This window comes from Somniosus microcephalus, chromosome 2, assembly GCF_052327205.1.
Source record: "Somniosus microcephalus isolate GS21.2 chromosome 2, FLI_Smic_1.0, whole genome shotgun sequence".
NCBI classification, from domain to species: Eukaryota; Metazoa; Chordata; class Chondrichthyes; order Squaliformes; family Somniosidae; genus Somniosus; species Somniosus microcephalus.
Genome location: NC_140988.1, coordinates 30,235,588 through 30,250,068, shown reverse-complemented (window position 1 = coordinate 30,250,068; position 14,481 = coordinate 30,235,588). Strand labels below are relative to the sequence as shown.

The 14,481-nt window shown below is 44.0% G+C and overlaps 1 protein-coding gene across 9 annotated transcripts in view; it reads left to right on the top strand.

The window, feature by feature from the left end:
- Positions 1-14,481, top strand: part of sclt1 (sodium channel and clathrin linker 1) — a 126,636-nt gene that overhangs the window by 58,404 nt on the left and 53,751 nt on the right. For all 9 annotated transcript variants that reach the window (XM_086008448.1, XM_086008431.1, XM_086008383.1 and 6 more), the window contains 3 exons: positions 6,985-7,162; positions 11,915-12,013; positions 14,029-14,100. In XM_086008448.1, the coding sequence (XP_085864574.1) occupies positions 6,985-7,162; positions 11,915-12,013; positions 14,029-14,100 (349 nt within the window). The remainder of the gene's footprint in view (positions 1-6,984; positions 7,163-11,914; positions 12,014-14,028; positions 14,101-14,481) is intronic.

Below are 14,481 nucleotides of genomic sequence, written 5' to 3'. Positions count from 1 at the left end.
TTAAAAGGTATTCAGAATTAAATGTATTTTTTATACACAGCATTCGGGTCCATTCTCAACCAGCATCTGTTCCCCAAATGTAAATGTAGATGGACGGGCACCGAGCTTATATTGCTGCTCAATATAATGAGCTAAGGATGGCACACAAATTAGCACGGGGTAACTTGCCTATTGCCCTGCTGCCCCCGGAAGCATCTGCTTCAGTCAACAGATTGAGAGTGCTACCTGTGGATAATGGTAGGTCAAATCCACAGGTAGCACTCTGTGTTACTGCACCAAACACTGCCAACAGTGCGAACCTTGCTATTCTCACGTTTGCTAATTAATTCAAACGTAGACGAGTAACTCTAGAGTGGTGTTTTAAAGCCTGCACTTGGCCAGGTTACCTACAGCTAAGACCACACTGAAATATTATACAGTACATTAACCTTGGTGATAGTAAAGAGGGTAAGACAGAAACTAAGTGAATTAAATATTTCTTTAACATTGTACAAGCTTGCAAGCAATTATAGGTGCTTGCACAAATCCTTTGATACACATTATTGAACACTTGGATTATTTTACATTAAACTCCGTAGCAGGTTCCCTACTTGATTACTAACAACAGGTCACCTGATGCTGGAGCAAGTTAATTAAGCCACGTCACTCAAGCCTATTTACCAGCTTTCAATTATTAGTTGCAACCTATGATCAGATAACAATAATTTGCCATCTAGCTCCTTTTAGAAGGTACTTAGAATTTTTGAGAACCACGGTAACAATTCTGTCCCAAACAGCAACTTTAAAATAAAGTAGCCCAATAGCATTAAAATAATTAGAGTTTACTTAATTAAATTATGATTGATATCTATATCTTAGGAAATCATTTTTGTACATTAGATGTTTTGCGACATCCAAAGATTAACGAGATTGTTTGCCACTACAGTCTCCAAAGGATGCAATGTGAGTTATTTAGAGGAGTGTTCAAGCTTTTTGTCTTCTGGGCCATTTAGGTGTATACCATAGACCCTCAGAGGCATCGTATAAAAATGAATTCATGCTCTCATTAATTTGAATTTAATTTGAATACTCGCTGGAGTTTAGAAGAATGAGAGGAGATCTCATTGAAACTTATAAAATTCTAACAGGACTAGACACAGGAAGGATGTTCCCAATGGCGGGGGAGTCCAGAACCAGGGGTCACAGTCTAATGATAAGGGGTAAGCCATTTAGGACGGAGATGAGGAGGAATTTCTTCACCCAGAGAGTGGTGAACCTGTGGAATTCTCTACCACAGAAGGCAGTTGAGGCCAATTCATTAAATATATTCAAGAAGGAGTTAGATATATTTCTTAAGGCTAAAGGGATCAAGGGATATGGGGAGAAGGCAGGGACCGGGTACTGAGTTTGGATGATCAGCCATGATCTCATTAAATGGAACAGGCTCGAGGGGCCGAATGGCCTACTCCTCCTATCTTCTATGTTTCTATCTCAAACTGTTGATACTTACAGATCTAGGTGTTAGGACTTATCCACCAATGAGGCTGCAACACCACTAAGAACTATCCTTTCCAAACCTTCAGGCTCATGAAATTCGAATAGAATAAACCAGGTGGTAAGAAGTATAAAGTGCAACTAGAAACCAAGTTGCCTGGGCTTTATAAACCAGATTGCTCGGACTCAAGTACAGGTAGTTCAATTACCCCTAGTATGTAGAAAAATACAGAAGGGATAAGCTTCTAATTATTAATTTATATTTATTTAAAGTTGCAAATTAAATTTGATGCGGTGTTCCTTGTTGAGCAAAAAATTAAAAGGATTAAAGATTATTGGTGGTTTAAAGATCCCCCAAACCAGTCTGAAATTACTTTCCATTCTGATGTAATTAATTTATGAATTATATTAATTAATTGTGCTGTTATTCAGTTTACAATAAAATACATAAACATAGGAAAAAATGAGATCAGAGCATTGTGCAATTCCTTAATAATTTAACACTGACCTATCACTGTTCATTTACATGCCTGACAATCAGTCTTAAATGTCAGATTTGCTGATTACTTAAAGTGCTGTACAGCAGTATTTATGAAACTTTGTGATGAAATTTTACCAGAACAAAAAAATGCTTCTTTAAATCTTACATAAACTGCACAGAAAATAACATAGCTCATCATCTGCTCATTCTTGTAAATTACAAAGGAGTTTCAATTTGATTAGATCTCCATAGATGCAGGTAGCAGGGAAGAGGCAAATAGTGCCAGAGTTTCTGTTGGTGCATAACCTATTAAAGAAAAAGATTGAGTTGAGCATAGTTTAGAAAAATTAATCCGTGGGGAAATATTACATTTGATATAATAGATTTTAGGGCAATTTGGACAAATACCAGTTTATTGGTACTTCTATATGGAAGTTGTATGAGTCCATGATGCAACAGATTTCATAATAAAAATTGAACTTAATAATTTGTCCCATCCCAAAATATCACCGATTTACATATGGTTCTGTGGGCAGTGGTATCCACCCCCCCCCCCCATAACTTGCCCAACAGGTCATTATTCACGCTCGAGCCATAAAGGTGAGAGTTGACAGCCTATTGACTGTGGGGGACATAAAGGGATCAAAAAGTAGAAACCATAAAAACATGAAAGAAAGAACTTGCATTTATATAGCATTTGGCACAACCTCAGGATATCCAAAAGTGCTTCAAAGCCAATTAATTGCTTTGAAGGGTAATCACTGTTGTTATGTCGGCAAACATGGCAGCCATCGAGGAATGTTTGCTATGCCACTTACAAGAAAGATTGAGTGTAGTGCATTGTGCCAGTGAGGCCAAAGGTGAAATGTTAGCTAAATGATTGCAATTGTTACACTGTTCAATAGCATAACTTGAAGACTTTCAGAAGGTGGAAACTCCTTCGTCACACAAAGGAAATGGACCTATTCATGAAAAAATCTGCATTGTTTATTTTTTATGGACAAATGTAAGAAGTCACACAACACCAGGTTATAGTCCAACAGCTTTATTTGAAATCACAAGCTTTCGGAGCGCTGCTCCTTCGTCAGGTGAAGTGGAGAAATGCATAAAGACACAGCTTATATAGTCAGAGAATCATGTCCGATGTTTACAGGTAATGTTTCCAACTGCCATTTATCACACCTCGGCAGAGAGATAATCACAGCAGTCAAAGGTGTGAATGGTGTCCAAACAGGTCAGTCAGGGAAACATTACATCAAAGAACAATGAGGTGGGGTCACAAGGGGTCAAATATTGCAGATGCTGGGGTCTGTATGAAAAACAAAAAAACAGACAAAAAACATTTTTTTTGGCTGGAAATCACAGCAGGTCCGGCCGCATCTGTGTAGAGAGAACAAGCCAATGTCGACTCGAGTCTGGATGACCCTGCATCAGGTGGGGTTACATGTAGCGTGACATGAACCCAAGATCTCGGTTGAGGCCGTCCTCATGAGTGCGGAACTTGGCTATCAGTTTCTGCTCGACGATTTTGCGTTGTCGTGTGTCTCGAAGGCCACCTTGGAGAATGCTTACCCGAAGATCGGAGGCTGAATGTCCTTGACTGCTGAAGTGTTCCCCGACTGGGAGGGAACACTCCTGCCTGGTGATTGTTGCGCGGTGTCCGTTCATCCGTTGTCGCAGTGTCTGCATGGTCTCGCCGATGTACCATGCTCCGGGGCATCCTTTCCTGCAACGTATGAGGTAGACAACGTTGGCCGAGTCACATGAGTATGTACCATGTACCTGGTGGGTGGTGTCCTCACGTGTGATGATGGTATCTGTGTTGATGATCTGGCATGTCTTGCAGAGGTTGCTGTGGCAGGGTTGTGTGGTGTCGTGGTCGCTGTTCTCCTGAAAGCTGGGTAATTTGCTGCGAACGATGGTCTGTTTGAGGTTAGGCGGCTGTTTGAAAGCGAGTAGTGGAGGCGTGGGGATGGCCTTAGCGAGGTGTTCGTCGTCATCAATGACATGTTGAAGGCTGCGAAGAACATGGCGTAGTTTCTCCGCTCCGGGGAAGTACTGGACGACGAAGGGTACTCTGTTGGTTGTGTCCCGTGTTTGTCTTCTGAGGAGGTCTATGCGATTTTTCGCTGTGGCCCGTCGGAACTGTCGATCGACGAGTCGAGCGTCATATCCCGTTCTTACAAGGGCGTCTTTCAGTGTCTGTAGGTGTCCATCGCGTTCCTCCTCGTCTGAGCAGATCCTGTGTATTCGCAGGGCTTGTCCATAGGGGATGGCTTCTTTAACGTGGTTAGGGTGGAAGCTGGAGAAGTGAAGCATCGTGAGGTTGTCCGTGGGCTTGCGGTAGAGTGAAGTGCTGAGGTGTCCGTCTTTGATGGAGATTCGTGTGTCCAGGAATGAGACTGATTCTGTGTGACTTCTTACATTTGTCCACCCCAGTCCAACTCCGGCATCTCCACACCATATTTTTTATGGAGGAGCTCCGTGGATAAGTTATCAGTTATAAGCGAGAAGCTAGGAGCTGTGGAGGAACAGGGGGGTGGGGGGAGTCCAGAACAAGGGGTATAACCTTAAAATTAGAGTTAGGTCATTCAGGGGTGATGTCAGGAAACACTTCTTCACACAAGGGTAGCGGAAGTCTGAAACTCTGTTTCCCCCAAAATGCTATTGAGGCTAAGTCAATTGAAAATGTCAAAACTGAGATTAATAGATTTTTGTTAGGCAAGGGTATTAAGGGTTACAGAACCAAGGCAGGTATATGGAGCTGCTTCATCAATGACCACCTCTCCATCATAAGGTCAGATGTGGGGATTTCTTTCCCTATCTTTTCTGAATACCTTGTACCCTTGAATATTAAGTGCCCAGTCCTCACCATTTTTAAGCCACGTTTCCGTTATTGCCACAACATCATATTGCCACACGGCTAATTTTGCTTGTAGCTCACCAACCTTATTCACCACACTTCTAAACCCATTTTTCGTAGTCTTTCTTAGTCTGCACCTATCTAATATGGTACTACTACCACCTCTAGTACTATCCAACACAATCACTCTTTTATGCACCTTATTCCTCTTCTACTCCTATATGCTGGTGCCCATCCCCCTGCCAAGCTAGTTTAAACCCTCCCCAACAGAACTAACATACCTCCCCACGAGAATATTGGTCCCGGCTCTGTTGAGGTGCAACCCATCCGGCTTGTACAGGTCCCACCTTCCCCAGAAACGGTCCCAATGCCTCAGGGATCTAAAGCCCTCCCTCCTGCACCATCTCTCCAGCCACGGATTCATCTGTTCTATCCTCCTATTCCTGTACTCACTCGCACGTGGCACCAGGAGTAATCCGTAGATTACTGCCTTTGAGGTCCTGCTTTTTAATCTCTATCCTAGCTCCCTAAACTCTGCCTGCAGGACCTCATCCCTCTTTCTGCCTATGTCGTTGGTACCGATATGGACAACGACCTCTGGCTGTTCAACCTCCCCCCTCAGAGTGTCCTGCAGCCACTCAGTGACATCCTTGACCCTGGCAACATACCATCCTGGAGTCACGTCTACAGCCGCAGAAACGCCTGTCTGCTCCCCTAACTATCGAATCCTCTACCATTATTGCTCTTCCACTCTTTTTCCTCCCCCCCCCCCCCCCCCCTGTGCAGCTGAGCCACCCGTGGACTTGACTCTGGCAGCACACTCCAGAGGAACCATCACCCTCACCAGTACTCTGAACAGAATATTGGTTGGAGAGCGTGATGCACTCCGGGGACTCCTGCACTACCTGCCTAGTCCTCCTCTTCTGTCTGGTGGTCACCCATTCCCTCTCTGGGGGTCACCATTGACCAGAAACTTAACTGGACCAGCCACATAAATAATGTGGCTACAAGAGCAGGTCAGAGGCTGGGTATTCTGCGGCGAGTGTCTCACCTCCTGTCTCCTCAAAGCCTTTCCACCATCTACAAGGCACAAGTCAGTCGTGTGATGGAATACTCTCCACTTGCCTGGATGAGTGCAGCTCCAACAACACTCAAGAAACTCAACACCATCCAGGACAAAGCAACCCACTTGATTGGTACCCTATCCACCACCTTAAACATTCACTCCCTCTACCACCGGCGTACCGTGGCTGCAGTGTGTACCATCTACATAAGATGCACTGCAGCAACTCGCCAAGGCTTCTTCGACAGCACCTCCGAAACCCACGACCTCTACCAATTAGAAGGACAAGGGCAGCAGGTGCATGGGAACACCATCACCTGCAAGTTCCCCTCCAAGTCACACACCATCCTGACTTGGAAATATATCACTGTTCATTCATCGTCGCTGGGTCAAAATCCTGGAACTCCCTCCCTAACAGCACTGTGGGAGTACCTTCACCGCACAGACTGCAGCGGCTCAAGAAGGTGACTCACCACCACCTTCTCAAGGGCAATTAGGGATGGACAATAAATGCTGGCCTTGCCAGCGACACCCACATCCCAGGAACGAATATAAAAAAAAAAGTTAAGATATAGATCAGCCATGATCTAATTGAATGGCGGAACAGGCTCGAGGGGCTGCATGTCCTTCTCCTGTTCCTATGTTCCCATGATATTTACATGTAAATTAACCTATGCCAATTGAAAAATGTCAAGCATAATGTAATTACTTTCATAATCTCTGCTTTTTTTCTTCATAGTACAATATTAAGAATACTTAAGTGTTTTGTTATGCTTTCTGCAAACAGACTGCTATGAATGATCTATCTACGAGTACGTTTGCGTTTGTGAAAATTAAAATTTTAATCCTATTGGATCTTCTGTGATCACGCTTGCATGCCTGGAAAATGCAAAATTGCTTTATTTTGTTTGCTTTACTATATTAAAAAAAATGTTGCAGATTTTCAAATTCTATTTACTTGTAATTGCAAGATTTTTGCGTAGCACATCTCATTGTCACAGCACACTTGTATAATTACATTTTTTTAATAGTGCGTTTGAAGTGATTGCTGTCAGAAGTTACGATTCTTGCATTCTATTATGGATTTTAACATTGTTTTTGCAGACTGCGTGCAGCTGCACAAGATGCAGAGCAGTTGCGAAAGGAAAGAATTGGTTTTGAGATGCAAATTGGTGAACTTCAGGAAAAATGTGCTAAGGCGGAGGAAGAGAAATATGAGGCAGTGGCCAAGGTTCGAGACAGCATGCAACTCCTCGAAGATGCAAACTTACAGAAAGACCAGGTTAAGATCGCACAGTATGTTCTTTCTGTAGGGCCGCAAAGAAAATGCTAGCAGAGAGGCTGTTTTATATCTTTATTAATAGTCTGAATAACGTGTGGACTATCCGAAATGCAACCAGAATCTTTTGTATATTTTCCTTCCTGTCTGTACACCATTTTTAAGTGTGATGTGAACATATTTGTCTGAAGTACCGTTGAAGCTGTTGTGTTTCACAGAGTTGCTGTAAACAATAACTTGCATTTATATAGTGCCTCTAATGTAGAAAAAAGTTGTAATTTGCTTTATAAAGGTGTAAAGCAAAGAAATAGATGCTGAGCTAAAAGAGGAGCTATTAGAGGGTGTAACCAAAAGCTTGGTCAAAGGTGAGTTTTTAAAAAGGTGTTAAAGGAGAAGAGGTACGTGGAGAGAGAGAGAGGAAGTTAGAGAGGAAATTTCAAAGCATGAGGCAATCGCCAATGGAGATGCAGGAATGGAGAGTTTGGGGGCTGTAGCACTGCAGGAAACTATAAATAGAAAGGGGTGATGCCTTGGCGAGAATTAAATATAAGGTTGAGAATTTAAAATTTGAGATGTTAGAGGACTGGGAGCCAATGTTGCTCAGTAAGGCCAGGGTTGATGGGCAAGTGGGACTTGCTGCAGGATAGGATATGGGCAGCAGAGTTTTGGATGAGCTGATGTTTACAGAGAGTGGAGAACTGGAGTCTGGCCAGGAGAACATTAGAGCAACCAAGTCTGGAAGTGACAAAAGACGTATTGATGTGCTGAGGTAAGGGTGCAGGCAGGTGATGTTACAGAGGTGGAAGTAGTCAGTCTTTGCAATGGAAAGCATATTGGCTCAGAAGCTGAACTTGACATCAGCTAAGTCAGTTGCTAAGTTTGTTATCTGGCTGGTTCATCCTGACTCTGTGGCTGGGGGGAAAAAAAGAGTCTGGTAAGGTTACAAAGTCTGTGGTAGAAGCCGCTGATGATTCCTTCAGTGTTCCAATGTTTAGCTGAATCAAATTGTGGCTTATCCAAGATCGGGTATCAGACAAGCAATCTGACAACAACTTGCATTTATATAGCACTGTTAACATAGTAAAATGTCCTAGGGTGCTTTACAGGGGTGTTATTAGATGTAATTTGACACCGAGCCACATAAGGAGATATTAGGACAGCTTAGTCAGCTGTAGGTTTTAAGGAACGCCTTAAAGGAGTGGCGTGATTATTTGCAATGCATTTTTGACTCTGCGCATGCGTGGCCGTTTCGTACAGCTCATGCGCACTCGATCCGGTTGCACATGCGCAGTACCAAACAGTGCAGCGGCTGCGGCCTGCACGGTCACTCTTTCCTCGGCTCTGTGCAGAGAAGGTCGGGATCTGTTGGTGGCCAGGAGGGAGAGAGGAGAGGGGATCGAAGTGGAAAAGAGAGAGGATCGAAGGGGAGGGGAGAGAGAGGGGATCGGGTAGGGGAGAGGATGGGATCCAAGGGTGGGAGAGAGGAGATTGAAGGGGGAAGAGAGAATCGGGGGGAGAGGAGATCGAGAGAGGAGTTTGGAGAGGGGGGAAGAAAGTGATCCAGGTCTAATGGTGGGGGGGGGGGGGCGCTGGTGAGATGAGAGCAAGAACATGATCCAGATGGGAAGATAGATCACGTTCTCCCGCCTTCTGTTAGGCCTGGATAACGTTCTTCCACCCCCACTCCCTTTACAGCTCTCTTTTCCCCCCTCGCACCCCCTTCCAGGCAGCAAGTTTTGGATGAGCTCAAGTTAACGGAGGGTGCAAAGTGGGAGGCGGGCCGGGAGAACATTGGAATAGTCAAGTCTAGAGGTAACAAAGGCTTGAATGAGGGTTTCAGCAGCAGATACGCTGAGGCAGGGGCAGAGACAGGCGATGTTACGGTGATGCAAGTAGGCAGTGATGATGATGGAAAGGATTTGGGGTTGGCTGCTCCGCTCCAGGTCAGATAGGACGCTGAGTTTGCAAACAGTCTGGTTCAGCCTCTGACATTGACCACGGGGAGAGACGGGAGTCGTGCCCCCGCAGCTGAAATTCATCAGTAGCGCCCCAAGAGGGAAGCTGGGTGCTACTTGAAGCGCCCCGCCTCCCTCGGCACGTCACACCGCAGTACTGCAGGCCTTCCTCCCCTTCTTAAAGGGGAGGGGCCTAGCGCAGCGCGACCCGGGGCCCAGCTGGGCCACCAGGGATCGGAGTGCCGGCAAAAGAGCCTGGCACTCGATAAGTGCCGGGCTCACGGAGCGCAACCCGCACTCCGCGGCGGGGGGGGGGCGCGGTGGGGGGCGCTGCTCAGAAGGCCGGGGACGGCAAGGGGGGCAGGTGCTGGTTGGTGGCCAGCAACAAAAATGGCCGCCCAGCACCTCGCCTTTAATCAGCGCTGCCCCAGCCGCAGGTAGGCTCCCCTGACCCTGTCGGACATGGCATCCGGCGGTAGGTCAGGGGGCGCTACCGAAGATTGCGGCCGGGGTGCTGCGCAAGGCGATGACGTCGCCGGCAGCGGCGCAGCGCCACGGGGCGCTAACTGTTACCGCCGCCGTTAAGCTCCCGCTGAATTTCGCAGGAGGCGTTGGCGGCGGTGCCGCCGTGCCTGGGCGCTAGTTGCTTTGCGCCCCAACGGGAGGCGCAAAGCAAACAAATTTTTCCCCCAATGGCTTTGGTCATCCCGATTATTTAATTGGAGAAAGTTTTTGCTCATCCAGTCTTGGGTATCAGGCAAGCAACGTGACAAATCAGAGTCCGTGGAGGGGTCAAGAGAAGTAGTGGTGACTAAGTAGAGCTGAGTGTCGTCAACGTAGATGTCAAACTTGATGTGTTTTCAGATGGTGTCACTGAGGGGCAGCATTTAGATGAGAAATAGGAGGGAGCCAAGGATAGATCCTTAGAGGACTCCAGAGGTAACAGTGCGGGAGCAAGAAGAGAAGCCATTGCAGGAGCTTTTCTGTGTATGACTGGATAGATAGGAATGGAATCAGGTGAGGGCAGTCCCACCCAGCTGGACAATGGAGGATAGGTGTTGGAGGAGACTGTTGTGGCTAACCGTGTCCAAGGCTGCAGACAGGTTGAGGAGGGTTAGTTCACCACAGAAGAGGTAGGCAATAATGATCATGTAATCAATATATTTTTAAAAAATGACATTAAAATTTTCCAGTACTTCAGCATTATTAAAACATTATATCAAAGCAATGAAATTATATAATCTGGTATCTCAAAAACAATTTTTTTTAAACTCAATTAATTGGTCTATTCATAATTATAATCATACTTTAAATGTCGACTTGCAACCAACCATTAGACTTAGACGCTGCCTATTTAGAGCAGATATCATACAGTGAGCTGACTATTTATGGATGGATTTCTAAATATTGTAATGTAAGGGAGTAGTGCTTAAGAGAATAAAAATGGAAAATGGGTAAAATTTTGAATTGGTGTTGAAGCAAAGAACTTCACATGAGGGCAATTTGGCCACAGAGGTCACCGTGCACTGTACAATTTTCTGTTCATTAATTTTCCCATCCATTACACCACAAGTTGAGCTTTTCCCAAAGCACCTGTCTAACAGAAAACCTTGCATTGTGAATGTTTTCATTTTAATTCATGTTGCTATGATCTTCAAGCTTATTACTTTTAAAATCCGAACTGAAAAGTATTGGATTGTGTGTGAACTCTCCTTGTTTTGAATAAATAGCTGAGTAATGATGCAGTGTTGCAGTAGAGTAGATAATTGACGATTTGAGCTTAATTTTCATGATTCTCCCACAAAAAATATAATTTGAATAAATCTGTGTCAATCACTCACTTTGGGATTAGGTACATTTTTGTCGTTTTACGCTAGATATATTATCTCCTTGAGTTCAGCATCAACAACCACTCCTGTAAATGGACTTTGCATCCCCTGAAAACCAGAGTGTCTTTATCTGCTCACTGTCCAGGTAAATGTAGCAAGACCACTCTCTCTGCCAGCTTTAGACTGACTGACTGCAGATCAGCATAAAGTCAGTCAGATATATTGTTCAACATCCTTTGACAATGTAGTGAAACAAAGGGCATTAGACAATTATATCTCTCATCATTACCTTCATTAAGATAACAATTTGTGATGAATGAAAAAGGAACACATGCAGGCAGCTAACATGATAGACGCTTAAAGTGAGAAAAGACCAAAAGATGTGACAAAAATTATGAACTTCATTTTAGGATAAATTTGTCGATTGCTCACTTTGGGATCAGTTTACAGGAAACTTTGGTTTATCCGGAGGTTGTATGTCCAGAATACTCGATCTAACGGCAAAAATCAGGAGCCGTTTTTTTAGTTCTCGTTCTTTTTTTTTCCCAGTCAGGCACTGCAAGGTCTGTAGCTATAGCAACAGCTTCAGCTAGAGACGCTTGCAGCTGCAGCCGACTCTTTAGAAACTGTTGCTAAGCAACAGTGTTTGTTGTCAGATACGGAGATGAAAACCTCCGTATGCTTCAACATTAACTTTGTATGTCCGGCAGTTTTGATAGATCGGCAACACGCCAGTCCCGTCGGTGCCGGATATCACAACGTTTCCTGTATTATATCGGACTGTTTCCTTGATTTTCTTTTTGACATAGGCAAGTACTGTAACTATTTTTACTTCAGATTTAGTTATCCAAATGTATCCTTTGATGGAGGTTGAAAACAATACTGTTTAGGGCTTTATATCAATCAAAAATAACATTACTAAAATAACTCACTTTGATGATTTGCTTTTTCCAATTTTGCAAAACCTTCAGGTTTTACTACGTGAGAAACAAAAAGATGAAGAAGTGGTAAAAATGAAGGAAGCCATGGTTCAGCTTATTCAAGAAGCCGCTGCTCGAACAAGAAAGGAGGTTAAATTAGATAACCTGCTGTGTACCTTAAATATTTTTCTAACTCTGGAGGACTTAAACGCATGTGGAGCTAACTTAATGTTCAGCATAGAAGCAATATTTTCTGTTAAGCCAAATGAAAAATAAAAGTCATGAGCACTTTGGTACCTAGAAGTAACCCTTTTGAGAACTTTGTTTTAAGTTATTTGTTATTTTTCAAGCCTTATTAATTCTGTGCCTTTGCCAGTGGTGTTGAAAGCCATGTTGTTAGAAGGCATATGAGAACAGCCCAGGATAAATCTTTTGATTCTCCCTTCCTCTGTGTGGGGAAAATATCTGATCTCTTCTCACTGCCTCCCACTAATAGCATGGCTGCGATTGGAAACATTCTGGCCTGGACTTTCCGCCCAGTTATCCACCAATCTGAGCGGAATCAAATGAAATACAGGAAACTTTCGATTTACCGGCACCTAAATAACCGGAAATCTCGGTTAATCGGCAAAATTCAGGAGTAGGCTTTACTTCATATTCTGCTTGCGTTCCTCCATCTGTTGCTGTGCAAGGGTGTGGCTGCAGCTGTTGCTAAGCTACAGAGACGCTTGGAACTTGTGGCCATTGTTCTGCAGTTGTTGCTAAGCAACAGGGTTTGTTGCTTTATACGGAGCTGTCAGCTCTCCGTATCTTTTACTATAGCTTTCGGTTATCCGGAATTTTTGATGAACCGGCACCACGTCGGTCCCGTCCGTGCCGGATAAAAAAAAAAAGTTTCCTGTAGTGCAAAAGGCTGCGGAATTTTAAGTGTATGCAAGTTGCGCCATAACCACTTTGGCCTGGAGTATCCACGATTTTTTACGCTGGTACAAAAGCCCCTTTGCCCGAGACAGTCTCCGCCCACTAAACTGGCCATGCCCCCAGGTTGGAATGGCAAACCTGCGCCGATTATGCCCGTTCAGGGTTGTTCTTCACATTGCGCCCAGATTCTCGGGCGCACAGGCACCCGTGATCACATGAATCCAGCATTAACCGCCCTGATTAGCAGTGACCAGCAGTCAATTGAAGCCACTGACTCAAGTCTCTTTCTCCTGCTGCAGCAATTACTTCAAATTCAATCAATTGATCTGCCCTTGAGACACAAGACCTGTGACCAACGTTCCCTCTAAGCCGCGGGGATGCATGGCCGCGCAGCTGTCTGCTGGTCCTGCGCAGCCCGGGACCGGCTTTTCCAATGTCATGCGCAAAACTTTGGGCTGCGCAGCCCAAATTTAAAATTAGGGGGAACATTGCCTGTGACCAGCAGTCAATTGAAGCCTCACAGATGTGTCCTGTTCTGCTGCAGTAATTTAGTTAATTGAAGACAGCAGTGACCGGCAGTAAATTGAAGCCAATTACAAAGTAAGACCAACAGCATTAAATCAGTCAATTGATCTGCCTTGCTCTGCTGCAGATCAATTAGTTTAAAAAGTTGAAGAATGGCTCATTTTCTGGCAATCTCACTCCTTTTAGTGATACTGGAGGATAACCTGTTCTAGTCACGAATCATTTACGATTGATTACGCTGCTTATTGCGATGATTCGTGGGAGATTTTACGTTCGGGCTTATGCTAATGAGTTTGGGTGGAAACTTTAACGTAACTTCACCTTATCAAAACTGGCAGTGTCCAGCCCAGCGCATTATCGGCACATTTTGCCGATAGCGCCCACTAACGGAAACTCCAAATCTAAGTGATAAATACAAGCTATTTTTCCACTCTGATAGACTGCATCATTCACCAACTTGCTGTCCCAACTTAGTTGATGTTGTCCTTTTAGACCTGATTACGAAAATGTAACCTGTTTTGAGTTTAGTTAGAGAATCATACAGCGAAGTGTCCTGTAGTTTAATACATTTTTTATATTTTACTTTATATAATACTTACCATTTGAAATGAAATGAAAACTTGCAGAGGTTAAAGCCTTATTATTTTTAAGATGGTTAAATTTAAGCAAAGTGCATAAAGGAAATACAAACATGTTCTCGGTCTTTTTTTCCCTTACAGGTTGAAAACGTTAGGAAACAGAGCAACGTACAGATTTCCCGTTTAGCCGAGGAACTGTCTGATATACAAATCGTACGTGTGCCAGCCTGCTTTTCAGAAATAAACTGAGTATTTGAAGCAATATTGATGCAATTGTCCATTTATCTCAAACATATGTATTCTTCAGCTGATGAAATGATATCAAGCAGATAATTTCCCAACAACAACTTGCACTTTTAATGTAGAAAAGCATCCCAAGGCATTTCACTGAGGGATCAGGAAAAAAATGGATGTTGAGATAAAGAAAGATATTGGGAGCAGTGACCAACAATTTGATCAGGGTTATGTTTTAAGGAGGGTTATTAAACGAGGAGAGGGAGGTAGCAAAGGCAGAGGGTTTTAGGGAAGTATTTACAGAGTATGGGGCCTAGTTGGCTGAAGGCATAGCTGCCAATGGAGGGAGGATACACAAGA